General features: G+C 33.6%; 1 protein-coding gene across 3 annotated transcripts in view; it reads left to right on the top strand.

Annotated features, from left to right (window-relative positions):
- TTC7B (tetratricopeptide repeat domain 7B) overlaps positions 1-16,116 on the top strand; it is a 118,980-nt gene that overhangs the window by 40,782 nt on the left and 62,082 nt on the right. For all 3 annotated transcript variants that reach the window (XM_032232942.1, XM_032232951.1, XM_032232960.1), the window contains 8 exons: positions 1,465-1,602; positions 8,344-8,427; positions 9,614-9,718; positions 11,666-11,783; positions 11,892-11,949; positions 13,891-13,963; positions 14,799-14,959; positions 15,339-15,455. In XM_032232942.1, the coding sequence (XP_032088833.1) occupies positions 1,465-1,602; positions 8,344-8,427; positions 9,614-9,718; positions 11,666-11,783; positions 11,892-11,949; positions 13,891-13,963; positions 14,799-14,959; positions 15,339-15,455 (854 nt within the window). The remainder of the gene's footprint in view (positions 1-1,464; positions 1,603-8,343; positions 8,428-9,613; positions 9,719-11,665; positions 11,784-11,891; positions 11,950-13,890; positions 13,964-14,798; positions 14,960-15,338; positions 15,456-16,116) is intronic.

Genomic DNA, 16,116 nt, shown 5'->3' with positions numbered 1-16,116 from the left:
TTCTTCTGTTTCATTTCTGTTTCTTAGGTTATACAGACCAACAGTGTTATCCTCCATTTTTTTTCTAAAATTGGCATTCTTGTCTGCCATAACAAGCAGCACATCTTGTTTGCATGTTGTGTTGACTTAAGTTTGAATTTGCCCATTAAACTCCTCAATTTTTTCTTATTCTTTCCATCAGTGGTTAGAAAATAAACTTATATTAAAATGCTGGCCACTTCATTAATTTTTCCCAATAATACCCCTCCCCCACACCTCAGATTTGGTATCAAGATTTGAGGCAGTGGAAATTGAACTTTGCCCCAAATACAAAATAAAATTAATGACAGAGGACTGACCAATACACAAAATGGTGACATTGTCATCATAATTGGGCTGGTTTCCGCTATATTTTTGGGCCCAATTAAAATTGTTGGTATTGTCCTTGTAGAAACATAAGCAAAACTAAGGAAATTTTCATCTTATTTGAACCTGCTTGGAGCATTTGTTTATCTACTGAACCAGTATCCTCCTTAGATGGATGGATGGATGGATGGATGGATTACATTTTGGTTCTAGGAAAGAACCTATTTAGCAATATTCTTTTCTTATGGACTACCCTCCTCAAAGTTACTTGTCTGCTGATCATATTATCTTCTTCAGTGCTCCCAGATATATTTTGTAGCTTAGTTTAAAGAGTAGTAAAATGCTGGTGGTGGCTTGAAATAGCAGCTTTTACTGTATATATATTTCCCTATGCAAATTACTGTTAAGCTTCTATTATCTTACATGTTTCTCTTTTGGTATTTATAATTCATTCAGAATCATTGTGCAGAATAAGAGTATAGCAAAATAAATAACTAAAGGTTCTTACTGTGAAAAGTTACTGTTCAGCATCCTTCCATTTTTCAGTAGTTTTCATTTAAATTGATAAGTATGATGCAGCAGTTCTTAAGAAATGCAATTTCATTACTAATGATTCTCCATTTCTGAATAAGGTATCCCATTTCTGACAATACTAAGAATACTTCTTTTTCCTTTATGGCCTTTTGTGGGTTGTTGCAGGTTGTTACCTAATTTAACAACACTAATTGGCAATTATGTTGTTAAATGATACAATCACAGGACGAAAAATCACATGACTGTGCCGCTCAACAACAATTCCAGTTGCTGTAGTTAAGCAAGGACCACATAGATCATTAAGTAAGATCCTCATGTGATTTGGATATCTGACTTCCTGTCCGCTTCCCTTTTGACTTCTTTTTGACTTTTGACAGGGAAGGTTGCAAATCACAACTGTGACTGTGGGATATTACAATGTTATAAGCATGAGGTTGGGTTGTAATTACCACTCAGTCAGCATCATAGTAAGTTTGAACAGTTGCTGAATGAGTGTGTTAAGTTTCCAAAGGATGCCCTAATTAATTTAAATTGTTAAATTATATACTCATCAAAACTTTTTTTACGTTTGGTATGGTTTTTCAGGCTAATCGTGATGCTGTATTGAGCAGAATACCCGAACACAAAAATGACCGTATTATCAGTTTGCAAAGTGCATCTGTAGTGTATGATTTGCTTACCATTGCCTTGGGAAGAAGAGGTCAATATGAAATGCTCTCAGAGGTAAGTTGTAAAATAAGGCCTGACATCCATATGGAGTTAGATGCATGCTGTATGGCTTGTGTAACTGTAACCTCTTCCTTCATGTCTGTCAGGCATCCTACCACCCCACCCCCCTTTTTTATTTTATTCTTTTGGAATATTTTAACATTCAAAGCATGTATGTATAGGAACCAAACCATCAGTCTCCAGCATAATCTATAGTAATGCCTGTGGTCTTCTCTTAGGCTGCAGTGATAGTCTTAAAAAATAATGTGGTGGATAGATGCCAGCTATGGATTTATCCCTATCCAGAAAAAAACCAAAAGTAAATTCAGCTGGTAGAGAACATTTTGGAAAGCCAGAATGGATGATAGAGAACAACTGTTTTACTTTGTCTTATAATAAATTGGTATTTCCCTTGGTCAGGCCCACTATGGAAACCATGATAGTGGGCATGACGAGGATTGTGCATTCAACCTTATCCTATTTAATTTCTTGGCAGCTTTAAATACCATCTGTCATGGTATCTTTTGGGGGAATTTCACCTCCTTTCTCCAAGGTTGAATATAGTTGGTGGTGATTGGGGAAGAGAGGTTTTGCCCTTGGCTCCTACTATGTGGGATGCTGCAGGATTCAGTGCTTTCTCTTTTCCTGTTTAAGAGCTAAAGAAGGCCACTAGGTGAGCTCATCCATTGCTAAATGGATATATCTCTGACCCTGGTGAATTACCGTATTTTTCATAGTATAAGATGCACCAGGGTATAAGACACACCAAGGTTTTGAAGAGGAAATTTTTTTTAAAAAAAGTTTTTGCACTCTGCAATCCTCCCCAAAACAGCCCATTTTTCGTGAAAATGGGTCCGGTATTTTTTTTTCAAAAAAAGGGCGTGAATAGCCCTTAGGAGGCTAGTAGAGTGCTCCTGAGGGAGGGTGTCCAAAAACAAACAAAAACCAGCCCTTTTTTTGCTCATTTCTGCCCTCCGCAGCCTCCTCTCTGAAAGCCTCCTACAAGCTTATGCAAGCGCATTTTGGTGAAGGGGCGGGGTTTTGGGAGGCAAAAAATGCTGTATTCAGTGTATAAGATGCACCCAGATTTCCAGCCTCTTTTTTCAGGGAAAAAGGCGCATCTTATACTCTGATTCATTTACTCTCTCTGTACATATTTTAATTTTAAATAATATTTTAACTTTTAATGATGATATTTTTATTGTTTTATATGATTGCTGTATTATGCCTAAAGTTACTTCTTATAAGCTAGAAATTTGAGAAATATGGGGGTGATGCTGATATCATGGTTTTAAAATTCTAAATGAGCCCCTTCTGGACTTATGCAATATTTCTGTGGAACCATAAATTTAAAAAATAATTAATTAAAAATAATTCATCAATTCAGTGTACCATTTAACACATTATCTGTTGTTCAGTTGAATGTTCAATGATATTGATGGATATAAGAGAAACAGTACCTGACAGAATTTAGTATGATAAGAATGCAAAGGATTGAATGTAATTTATGTGATAGCTAAAGGGGTTTTTACTCAAAAAATAGTATTTTATTTATTTTATTTTAAAGACTTACTTTTTAACAATGACACTCGGCATTTCACAAGGACAACAGTAAAACATAAAAAATTATAAAACCATGCTTTTATTAACATGCTTGAATGATTGAATAAAAATCTCATCTCAAAAGGTATTGATATGAAAGAGTTAAAGGAAAACATAAATCTGATTTGCAGATCAAGTATAGACTGGAATAAATTCATTCATTCTCCCACTCTCCCTCCCTCCCTCCCCCCCCCTCTCTCTCCAACTTATAACCATTTGTTTAGTGATTGTCCGAAGTTATGACAGCACTGAAAAAAATGATTAATGATCATTTTTCACACTTACGACTTTTGCAAATCCCCATGGTCATGTGATCAAAATTCAAATGCTTGGCATCTGGCATGGATTTATGAAGGCTGCAGTGTTTTAGCATCATGTGATCACTTTCTGCAACCTTCTGACAAAGTCAGTGGGGAAGCCAGATTTCTTTAACAACTTCATTGCTAACTTAGTAGCAACTGTAATGATTCACTTAACTGGCAAAACTATGGCAAGAAAGGTTGTGAAATCAGGCAAAATTCACTTAACAAGTAACTTGCTTAGCAAACAGAAATTTTGGGCTAAATCGTAAATCAAAGATTACCTGTACTGAAAGTTTCTCTTCACCATCACAAGCTGGAAGATTGGTTGTCCCTGTATTGCTACGTACTTTAGGGAGAAGGTTTCCCTCCCCTGCTTTTCTTATGATAAAAGCAGAAGTGGGTGCTATTTGGAAGGAAGAGAAGAATAATATAATACAGTCTTAGTAGGTAATATGAGTGTTGTGGGAATTAGTTATTTAACAGAGTGATGTCATCCGGGGGAGGGGAAATGTCCTTGCGTCTAGTTTTTCTGGTGTGCAGTGCCCTATAGCATTGTTTTGTGATTTATATAATGCTCATATACATTGTTCCTTCTTGATTCTCCCTTTGAGTAAAGTTAATTTTATTCTGATAATTTTATATCAGCCACATTAATGTTCATGATAAATGTTCTTTGATTTAATTAATGATTAATTAAATTTCTTCACCATCACAAGCTGGAAGATTGGTTGTCCCTGTATTGCTACATACTTTAGGGGGAAGGTTTCCCTCCCCCCATTTTCTTATGATAAAAGCAGAAGTGAGTGCTATTTGGAGAATAGAATAGAATTCTTTATTGGCCAAGTGTGATTGGACACACAAGGAATTTTTCTTTCATACATATACTCTCAGTGTACATAAATAAAAATAAAATAGAATACATTCATCAAGAATCATAAGATACAACAGTGATAGTCACAGATTACTAATAAGCAATCAAATTATACTAGGAAACAAATAAAACAATATAAAATTTAAAGATCCAAGCAACATGGTTATAGTCATAGGTGGAAAGAGATAGGTACTAGGAAGGAAGAGAAGAATAATATAATACAGTCTTAGTAGGTAATATGAGTGTTGTGGGAATTAGTTATTTAACAGAGTGATGTCATCGGGGGGGAATGTCCTTGTCCTTGTGTCTAGTTTTTCTGGTGTGCAGTGCCCTATAGCATTGTTTTGAGGGTAGAAGTTGAAACAATTTATGTGGATAAAAAAATAATAAATAAATAAATAATAATAATGATAATAAAATATCTGTGTTTTTAAAAAAAAATTGTGAGAGCAGCTTTATAAAAGCTGGAAATCCTGAATATAATGGGGTTTATTCCAGAATAAATAACTACACAATTAGTTAAGGAATTGTAGAAATAATTTTAAAAGTTAATTTTTAAATTTTATCAAATTACAAGCGTACTGTAGACACTGAAACTCTGTGTGCTGGTCACAGACCAGCATTTTCTTCTGGAATGCACCAATTCAACCATTCTATATGTGGCTCTTATTTTACATGAGTTCATAATATTTTGAATGTGGATTGTCTGTGAGAAATATGCTCCTGTGTCAGAAGTCTTTGGAAAGGGTAACGGGGCCTCTGTGTGGTAAATATATTTCTTTTTAAGAACTATCAATTATTTATTGCTTTTACTGCTACCAGTTGGAAACTAAATTCTGTACCTACCCTGGAAGTAAGCATTATGGATTTTCATCAGAATTTGTTCTGAAAAGGAACTGAAAATATTTTTGTTTCATAACTTTTCCCCTGGATAGTGGATCCATGCTTCTCTGCTTCCCATTCTTTCAATTTTTCATGGCTTCCCTTTCTTTGAAGGAGCCCTTCTTGTTCTTCCAAGTTCTATTTCTTTCATGATGAAATTTAACTTTTCTATGAATTTTAAAATTACTAAATCAATTCAACTTGTATGGTAAATTACTTTCTTACTGAAATACAGATCATTGAATACATAAATAGAATTTAGATGCTTCCTTAATTAAATTTAGGCACTACCTGGCTCCAACTAACTCTGGATGGCTCACAATATGTTACCATAAAATAATTGCCAAAGATGTTGCAAATACATTTATCAGGAATTTGCGGGAATCAACTAACATTGAATTTAAAAATGCTATTCAATCAAATCCCGAAACAAGTAGGACTAGATGGCAAAGACATCCAAATCATTAATAACCTATATTGGCATCAGGTAGCAAATGTGAGACTAGGCCGAAAATACTCAGATGATGCAGAAATATGATGAGGGATCAGACAGGGCAGTATTCTGTCTCCCCTCTTGTTTAATATTTACTCTGAGTCAATTTTCAACAAAGCACTGGAAAATGCTGGCCTAAAAGTGAACAGTATTCGGATCAACAATTTATGATATGCTGATGATACAGTTCTGCTTGCCAGTAAGCATGAAGATCTTTAGCTCCTCATCAACAGAGTCACAGAAATATCTGAAAAATACAACTTGAAGCTTAACACCTCAAAAACCAAGGTCATGGTCGTCAGCAAACCCATTAATTACCACCAATAACTTCAAAAGGAATACCGCTAGAAAAAGTTGAAAGGATCATACACCTTGGTTCTAATTTACATGAAAGCTGGGACATGATCACTGAAGTTAAGACAAGGATAGAGAAAGCTCAGACAGCATTCTTCAAAATGAAGGAGGTCTTCTGCAGTCACAACATAAACCTAAGATTGAAAATGAGGCTTTTCAGATCTTTTCTATCCCGCTTTACGGAGTAGAGAGTTGGTCTCTGATAGAAAGCCACTTGAAGAGACAGAAGCATTTGAAATGTGGGTTTACAGACAGTGTTAAGTATAAGCTGGGTTGACAAAATCAGAAATGAGGAGATGATAAGCCGCCTAGGAAAACCTAATCAAAACCATTAAAAAGCAAAAATTAAAATATTTTGGACATGTGATGCGACACATGTCAACTTTTAAAACTCTGGAATATGGCATACTTCACTTAATCCTCCAGGGAAATATTGAAAGGAAACGAGGTCCAGGCAGAAGAAGAACATCATGGATTCAAAACCTAAGGGACTGGTTTGGACAAAACTCAACATTTTCATGCAGCTGTTGATAAAAATAGGATCACCAACATGATCACCAGCATCTGATGAGGGATATGGCACAGGAGAAGAATTCAATCAAAATGTTTCAGGTGTTTGTTAGAGAATCATTGTGTTTGTATCATTCCCTGCTTTGTTTTTTACAAATGTGTTGGAAGATGATCTCATTTCTCACTTTCTTACTTTTGTGACCTGACATTTGCGTTGAAACTCCCTTTTTTATATGTATTTCATGAACATTTCCTTTATGTTAACTGTTTTCATGGGTTCCATATACGTAATAGGTTTATATATTGATTCCCTGTTTGCTGTTGATTTAAAGCTGAGCTAAAAGGAATTCACTTTTTAATTTAAAGTTTTTTGAGAATCTTCCTTTCCTGTTGTTAATTTCAGCATGAAATTCCACTATAAAGTAACTTAAATAGTATTCTATGAATTGAGAGAAAGACATGGACAGAGAAAATGGAGTCAAAAGGTTGAACAAACTTCCTAAAGACAAAAGATGAGTTTTATAGTATACCCCTGTTCTTCTCTTCTCTATTGCTTGTATTACACTCACATAAAATAACCCAAGCTTTCATTCTTACTTGCATACAACAACAAAGTCTTCAATCATTTGCATCATTCACCCTGGCATGATATTTACCATATTTTTCGGAGTATAAGATGCTCCGAAGTATAAGACACACCTAGCTTTTGGGGAGGAAAACAAGGGGGGGGAATCTGCCTCTGCCTCCCTGTAATTTGCTTCCTTGCAGCAAACAGTACAGACAATATACGCTATTTGTGTTATATTTCTGTGCATGTGTACCTGACCCATAGAAATAGCAAAGAATTGGAGAAATGTACATTATGGCAGTATATTAATGCCAGAAAGTTTTCTTAAATGTAGTGGCACTAACTCCTCCCAATTATTTAAATAGATCTACTCCAAACATGACTAAGTCAAGGTCTAACTCAGCTGCCTTATCTTAATACTACAACAGGACACTGTTACATTTCAGACTATACTTGTACAGATGCTGTTAAAATTGATATGGCTTTCTGAAAGTATATGGTATACTCTGCTATTTAAAAGAAGATACAGTAGCAGTGAGCTTCTTCAGAGTATTTTTTTAAAAAACTTTTTTTGTCTAGAACAATAATAAAGCAGTCTTTAAAAATAAGTCTAATAATTTGAATGGTCTATAGGCATTTATAGTTATTGACTTACCTCCTTGCAGCAAACAACCTGTTTCAGTTTCAGTTTATCCTGATTAGCACAAGAAAAAAAATGTGCCTCTGCCTCCCAGCAATTTGCCTCCTTGCAGCAAACAGGAAACAGCTCATGGCAATCCCTCCAACCTGAAACAGCTGATGGTCAGGAAGCTTATTCAGCCGAACATCAGCTGCTTGTGCTAATTAGACTGTTATGAAGTTGAAACTGGCTGTTTGCTATTTGCTGCAAGGAGGCAAATTGCTGTGAGGCAGAGGGCAAAGGGTGGGGGCCGGTAGGTGGGCGGGACTACATTCAGTATATAAGACACACCCAAATTTTCTTTGGGGGGGGGAGTGTGTCTTATACTCTGAAAAATATGGTATATTCTGCAACAAAAGTACAATGCCTTGCAAGCATTGTTTTGTTTGCCAGTAAGTGTAATTACCAGCTAATATAGTCAGTGTAGAAATATGAGTAGTGTTAGTTTAAATAATTTATACCTATTAATGATCTGTATTCTCAATTTTATTGCAGTGTTTGGAACGGGCTATGAAATTTGCCTTTGAAGAATTCCATCTTTGGTACCAATTTGCACTTTCATTAATGGCAGCAGGAAAAGTAAGTTTCTTTGCAAATTTTGTTTTATTATTGGCTGCTAATGGCAACAAAGTAGGCTATAATTCTGTCTACACTCTTTGTGTTGTGTAAGCCTTCATTTTCATAACTGTGTACAGAATGCAGCTGCAGCTCTGTTTATCATTTGAGCCAACAAACTGTAGACATCTACTAGATGACTACAGTTTGTTGGCTCAGAGTAGAAAAATAGATATAGTACAAATTTATTTGGGTTTTTTTTTTCTTTCTTTGAAATACTGTGTTTCATTGCTCCTAAATACAGGTACTCCTCAAATTACAACCAGTGGCTGGGAAAAGGTGCTTTACATCTTTACATTTAGTCTGTGAAGCACATCTGGCCATTGTAAAACATTATCCATGCATTTCTCCATGTTTAGTAAACATTCTATATACCAAGATACCACTCACTGCAATTTTTTGCCACATATGTACAAATTGCAATCATTCATTCCACTTCTCTTCTCGAAACAAACTTCTTGATCTGTAGATAGTATTTAGATCTATACTCCTCATTGCATCACACAGTCTAACAATCCCTGCAGATCATTTGGGTTGTCAGCTTAACCCAGCATTAAAAATCAAGATGATATCACACATCAATCGTCTTACTCAATGTTTGGGTAGTTGTTAAACAATGCATTTATTCTCATACATGCTTTTTTGTATGATATGCTGTTCTTACCACGTTCAACAGCCAACCTTCAACTCCATATGTGCGTAAAATAGTCCATAATTCAATTATCATAAGCTTTTTCTAAATGAACGTAATATACCTTTTCATAATTCATATGTATCTTGATGGCTACTGAAGAGCAAAAATGTAGTCTTCATTCTCCTGCCTACCCAAAAGCTTCCCTGCACATCACAAATTCTGTATATCGTTATCTCTCAAACCCTTTCATTTAGAATTTTGTCAATCACAGTACCCCTCCTCTCTATAATTTTACCACTTTTACTCCCTGGTATAAGGGAACTACTTTTTTTTTTAATTATCAGGCACAAATACAGGTCATGCTTATGCTCACATTAATCACATCTGTATTTTACAAAATCAAACCGATTCCTTCTTGAATAAAATGCATTGCATCTTTTTTTAATTATATCAAATTGAGATAGCACATTTTGCTAATTCCTCACTGTCTTATTTTCTAACACCCTTTTTATATAGTCTGCTCGAGCTGTGAAAGTCTTAAAAGAATGTATTCGGTTGAAGCCAGATGATCCTACGATTCCACTTCTTGCTGCTAAATTATGTATGGGAACCCTTCATTGGGTACGTTTTTTTGTTAGTCATCTGAAAAATGAAGAATTAAGTATTTAAGGACATACGTATATATCCTGCTTTATTTTGTTTTGATTTTTTAATTCTGCATTGTTCTACTAAGTGCATTAGTTTTAGCGTATTACTGGTCAGCGTATTATATCTTCAAAACCATGTAAGTCTGGAAAGAATATGCTTTTTAGCAAATTTATTATTTTAATCTGATTTGTTACCTTAGATTTGGTCAGTTGATAATAGTTGCCTGTATTATCATGCCTTGATTGGCGTGCCAAAACTATTTCTTTTAATGGGATAGGATTATGTCTTTTTTATTTCAAACAAAAATCTATCACTTCATTGAAATTTTAGAATGTTTGTAATTCTGGAACCCATACCACTATAGAATCTGATTAAAGATCTCCTGTAGATCCTGGAATGATTTTAATTTGATCTGTTACGGATATTGAAATCAGTCACTGCATGCATGAGCTTATAAACCTTGAAAACATATTTGCAAGAATGTATCTGCATTGCAAGGTAGGTAATTAATACTGGGTGTCATGTCCAGTTTGATTTGTAAAACGGTCCATCTCACATAAGCAATTCTGGAAATTTTAAAAACAGTTAAAAGGAAGAAAAAATAGAGTCTATTTAACAAATATCAATAAAACCACATTAAAACAAAAGAATTAACTATAATCAGATATAATCATGGAAAGTACTATGATTTATTATAACTTGCAGGTGACTCAAGAATTTGTAATCACTAAGAGCTGTACTTTAAATTTAAAGCTGAAATTTAATTAATCATTAATTAAATCAAAGAACATTTATCATGAACATTAATGTGGCTGATATAAAATTATCAGAATAAAATTAACTTTACTCAAAGGGAGAATCAAGAAGGAACAATGTATATGAGCATTATATAAATCACAGAAATTGCCATACATGGGTTAAAAAGGTAAAATAAAAATGTGATAGTTCTGTTAGCAATCACTGCATTGTATTTAGCGCATTGTATAAGTATAAGTGTAATCTTTATTGTCATTGTACTTAAATGCAACGAAATTGGTTTTAACCTCACTGGTGCAAAATTATAACAGAAACGAAAAAAGAAAGAAAAAAAAACTAGTGTGTGCATGGAGTGATTGTGGTTGTAGGGTTTATGGAGGGTTAAGGTTCATTCTATGGAAGAAAGCAGTATCTACAGATTCTGTTTCCATAACCCTGAAGTGACAGTTCAACCTAATTCCTAACAAGTATAGAGACCATCAGGTGGAAGAGCAATAAATTGAAAGACAGGAAATCTAGGTTGTGAACAATGGTCTTAGGAGTAGTTGCTGCCAAGAAAAATTGGTAACAAGTGCTTACTGAAATTGGGAAGAATTTAATCAGCAGACACATCAAAGTTCACATAGAAAGTTAATCGATTTCCTACATTGGTAACTGATAGCCTTACATTACATTCATACCATTTACTCTGATAACTTGATTCCTATGTGTACCTCAGGCAAATTTTTATCCCATTCCTTTAAAAAAGCATTGTCTTTTGAGCTCTTGATTTTTGGACTAATTTAGTTCACTCTTTTGTGGGGATTGACTTGAACCTTCTAAGACACCTGCGTACTTTTTCTCTCTATAAGTCTTCATGATAGGATACCATCCAGATGGCATTCATGATGCCATCCAGAAATGTGTAGGGACATTGAAATTGTTCCCACATTTCTTGGCATCATCTTGATCTGTTCTTCAACTTGTGAAATGTTGCATGGTAGGAAAGATTGATAACCATGTTTATTTCTATACTCTTTCAAATTTTCAATACTACCTTTGGAACTTGTGATACGGTTTGGGGATCTTGATTTTAAATTAAAGTAATTTGAATTCTAGTAGATATCGATCAAACTGATTTAAACAGTGAATTCTGCCATTTTTCCTATGAAAATCTTTTTTTAGTTAGAAGAGGCAGAAAGATTTGCCAGAATGGTGGTTGATGTGGGGGACAAAACATCAGAATTCAAAGCCAAAGGTTTTTTAGCCCTAGGATTGACCTACAGCCTACAAGCTACAGATGGTAAGTAAATTTCACGTATCTGTTTATGAGATTATTAAAACTGGTTTTATATTTAAATATCACTAATTAAATGTCCATTTAAGTATCACTAATAAATTATGTCTTTAGCTTCCTTGAGAGGAATGCAAGAGGTCCTGCAGCGAAAGGCTCTTCTAGCATTTCAAAGGTTAGTGGATGGTAAACTTTTTGCTAAGCTGTAGATAATGAAAACCGTATTTTTGAAAAGAATATGTTTATAAATGATTATATAATAAGGATTAATCTCTGGGAGTAGAGAGCATATTGTATTAGCATTTGGTTCATCAAGTAGAGCGGGCAAATCCAATCTGATTCCAACGGATTATCTCTTATTTCATTAAAGATATTTTTGTTATCAGCTAATAGAAAATAACATTTGCTCAACCTTTGTTTAAAGAACAATTCTTGTATCAGATTTTTTTTTCTTTGTAAACAAAACATAGCTCTGGAGCAGCACAGTGGAGAATTAGTAGAATATATGTTTTTATTCTTACTATTATTAGTGAGAATAGTAATATTTCAATTCAACAAAAATATGCTTATTGTGATAAAAATTATATTTCCTGCATTAAAGGTAAGGTTAGAATCAGGTAAATGTTTTAAACTGTAAACAGTTAAAAATGTATTCCTAATGGGGATATCAGTTATTTGCAAGATTCACTATGTCCCATTTTAATTAACATTAAATACATGTATTATGATATTCAGCAAAAGTTTTTCTTTCATGTTTCCTGGATATTTCAGATAAAGTTTTAAAAGGTGACTGTCTGTAACGTGTCAGTCTATTGGAAGTGAATAGGAGAGAGGATAATTACTTGTAAAATGTAGGCTTGGTCCTACTATTCTTCCCATTTAAACTCAGTATCCATATAGGTAGTCTTCAGATTACAATGGCAATTGGGACTGAGATATAGCTAATCCTTGACTTTAAATCACAAGTGGGACAGAATTTCTATTGCTAAGTAAGTGATTCACACTTTTTTGCCATAGTTGTTAAGCAAATGCAGTGGTTATTAACTGTAGGCACCTTTGACTTTGCTTGATAGGAAGTAACACAAACACACTGGTGATGAATATCAGTGCATATTATTTTTGTTATAAGAACTCTGAGAGAGCTAGTATTAGTTCATTGCATTATAGAATTAATTATATAAGAACATGTTTTTATATAATTAATTCTAATATACAGAATTCCTTATGGACATTTTTTACTTTGTATTTTCCAAAGTAAAGAGGTTAGGAGAAAATCCTTTGAAACTTGAATCATGAATTTGTATCAGTACAGGCTGTGTCATGTATGCCCATCTTCCTATAAATATATCCTTGCAGTCATCTGACATAGATGTCAGCAATCATTTATGCAAGTAATATTTAATCTGGATTATTTCTGGGATTTTAAACTGATGATGATGACATAATACTGGGTAGCTGCCAGATGGTAATCACCCTTCTTTCATTACTAGATTTAGATTTCTGAAACAGTAATCTATTTAAAAAAATCTCTGTATTATGTTATTAATTCGGTGAGCAGATTCTGTTTATCAGATTTTTAATTCACTTTTAAAAATCTGAACAAAATATTAAAACACCCTTTATTACTTAATTATGAAACATAAGAATCCCTTTGACACTAGAGAATGTTAGATTGTTTGTTTGTTTGTATCCTGTCTTTTATTTTTACAAATAACTCAAGGCGACAAACATATCCAACATACCTTCTTCCTCCTTTTTTCTCCACAACAACCCTGTGAGGTAGATTAGGCTGATAGGTAGTGACTGTCTCATTGGCACCCAACTGAATTTCATAATTAAGGCCCTGACATCTTGAAACAACCAGGGAAAATAGATAAAAAAATAACAACTGATGGGAAGGAAGAGAGGGCTAATTTAATTAGGAAGTACAACTGCCTGGGTGTCAGAAACTAGTGTGTTAAATATCAAAGTATCAATAAGATAGAAGAAGAAAGGAAGTAACATTGAAAATCCATCCAATGTCACATTACAACTGAAGACAATTTTCCAGGATGCAATACAAATGGTCTAGATAAATGTAATACTAATAAATCTAATATATTTTAATTATTTTCAGGGCACATACTTTGTCTCCAACTGATCATCTGGCAGCCTTTTATTTAGCTTTACAGTTTGCTATTTCTCGACAGGTAGGTTTAAAAACCAGCATCATTGTTAACATTGATCGGCAATAAATACAATTGTTAATTGAAGTGCTTTTAATATCCACTGTGTTCCTATTTCCAAATGAAATTATTTATACATTTCAAAATTGCTGTACAAAATATCTGGAATAGTTTATTGACCACTTTTGTATGCCTATATTCCTTCTTGCTGATTCAGTATTAGGGTAGACAAATAGCATATTGCATATAGAATTCAATTTTCAAGATTTGTATTTTATTTGTATATAATTACATAAAACAATTCATTTTCTAGTAAACCTTTTAGGAAGACTAGCAATTTAAAAGTACAGAGTCTTCAGTCCATGCATCTTTTTCTTCTGCCTTTAACACCCCTATTCCAAAATCATGACATTTGGATGTTGCTTTGTCTTTGTTAAGACTATTTTCTTTTTGAATAGTACTAAAACATGAGAAGGGCCCATGCCAAATGCATTCTGAGAAAGTAAACAATGAAATACTTTTAAAAAATTAAATTTGAAATGTGAAACAGGCACATTTCATGTATTTTAGCAATACTGATGTACCTTGAATTTACAGTGCTAAGGGAAAGTTTATTTTAAAAATAATACTGATTTTAGTAAGACTGGGCACATACTTCTTATAGCTTAATGGATAACAAAATCATTAGCATCTGTAAGTAAGCTCTCTAGTGAAATGTTTCCTCCCAAAGTTACATGTGTAAACATGTATTTAGGACTTTCCATTCCTTTTTGCTGTTATTATTATCCATATGGGTAATAGAATTATTCTAAAAATAAGTGTTGTGGTAATAATTCCTTTCAGTTTTTATTTTAACTAGATACCAGAAGCTTTGGGTTACGTTCGTCAGGCTCTGCAGCTTCAAGGTGATGATGCTAATTCTTTACATCTCCTTGCCCTCTTGCTGTCCGCTCAGAAACACTACCATGATGCTCTGAATATCATTGACATGGCCTTGAGTGAATACCCAGAAAATTTTATGTGAGTAATAATTATTGCTGTTTCTATACATGCTAAACGTGACATTGAACTAATCCAGCTGTGATGTTGGGAGACGTTGTAAAATCGTTTTTCACTTTTCCAGATGTTATCCTATAATTTTCACTCTTGATGAGTAAGAATGTGATTTTCTGCTGCTTCTTTGTTCTGTAGATACCACACCTTCTACACATTACATTATATATTATTTAGACATACTGTCTAAATGCAATTGTTTTATAATAAAAATAAATGCAATTCTATTTCTCCTTCTGCTGCCTTTTCATGAATTTACTTTAAAACAGTATTATTTCCATTGGAAGTACAAAATAATGGAACTGTATAAAAGTATAAAAAAGCTTTAACTTTTGTTTTCTCTTAGATTATTGTTTTCCAAAGTCAAATTGGAATCACTCTGCAGGGGCCCTGATGAGGCACTTCTTACTTGTAAACATATGTTGCAGATCTGGAAATCTTGTTACAATCTTACTAATCCCAGGTAAGAATTGTGGATTCAGCAATGTGAATTATGGACCATCTGATGAACAAAACAATACATAATTTTAAAAATTATAAAATATAGTTTATTATTCAGATGTTCTATTTTTATTTTGCTAGTAGCTTTCTCAATATTGATTTTATTTTGACACATAGTACATATGAGTGGTTTAGGATTGCTTTCTTCATTTTAATTGGAAAAATCTGAATCATTGAGCTAATTTGCATTTTAAAATATAAATGTATTTTTGTAAATTAATGTTTTAATTTACAAAATGTTTTGTTTTAAGTGATGAAGGTAATAAGCATTATTGGAATATTTATAAAGAAATCTGTGGGAAAAAGTAAGGGAGATTCTGGCTTTCTCTATTTTACTAAAAATTATGGGAATTATAATCCAAACACATTTAGGGCACCCAATTGGGGAATACTGGAATAAGATAAAGCAAATTTATCTGCAGGTATAAGTAAATTTACTATGCACTATAACTGCCCATCAAGGTAACAATAGTGGAAGCTCAGTGCAATTACAGAGATTACTCATTACATTAAAGTCGATCTCCTTGTAAAGATTGATAGATTCAGAGGGATTCCTGGGTGCTTTGCAGATTTTATTGAAAATTGATAGGCAGCTCGGCTGAAGCTTTTATGAATCTCCGGGA

This window comes from Thamnophis elegans, chromosome 1 (assembly GCF_009769535.1).
Source record: "Thamnophis elegans isolate rThaEle1 chromosome 1, rThaEle1.pri, whole genome shotgun sequence".
Classification (NCBI taxonomy): Eukaryota; Metazoa; Chordata; class Lepidosauria; order Squamata; family Colubridae; genus Thamnophis; species Thamnophis elegans.
Note: the sequence above shows the minus strand (reverse complement) of the source record. Positions and strands in the feature narration are given on the sequence as shown.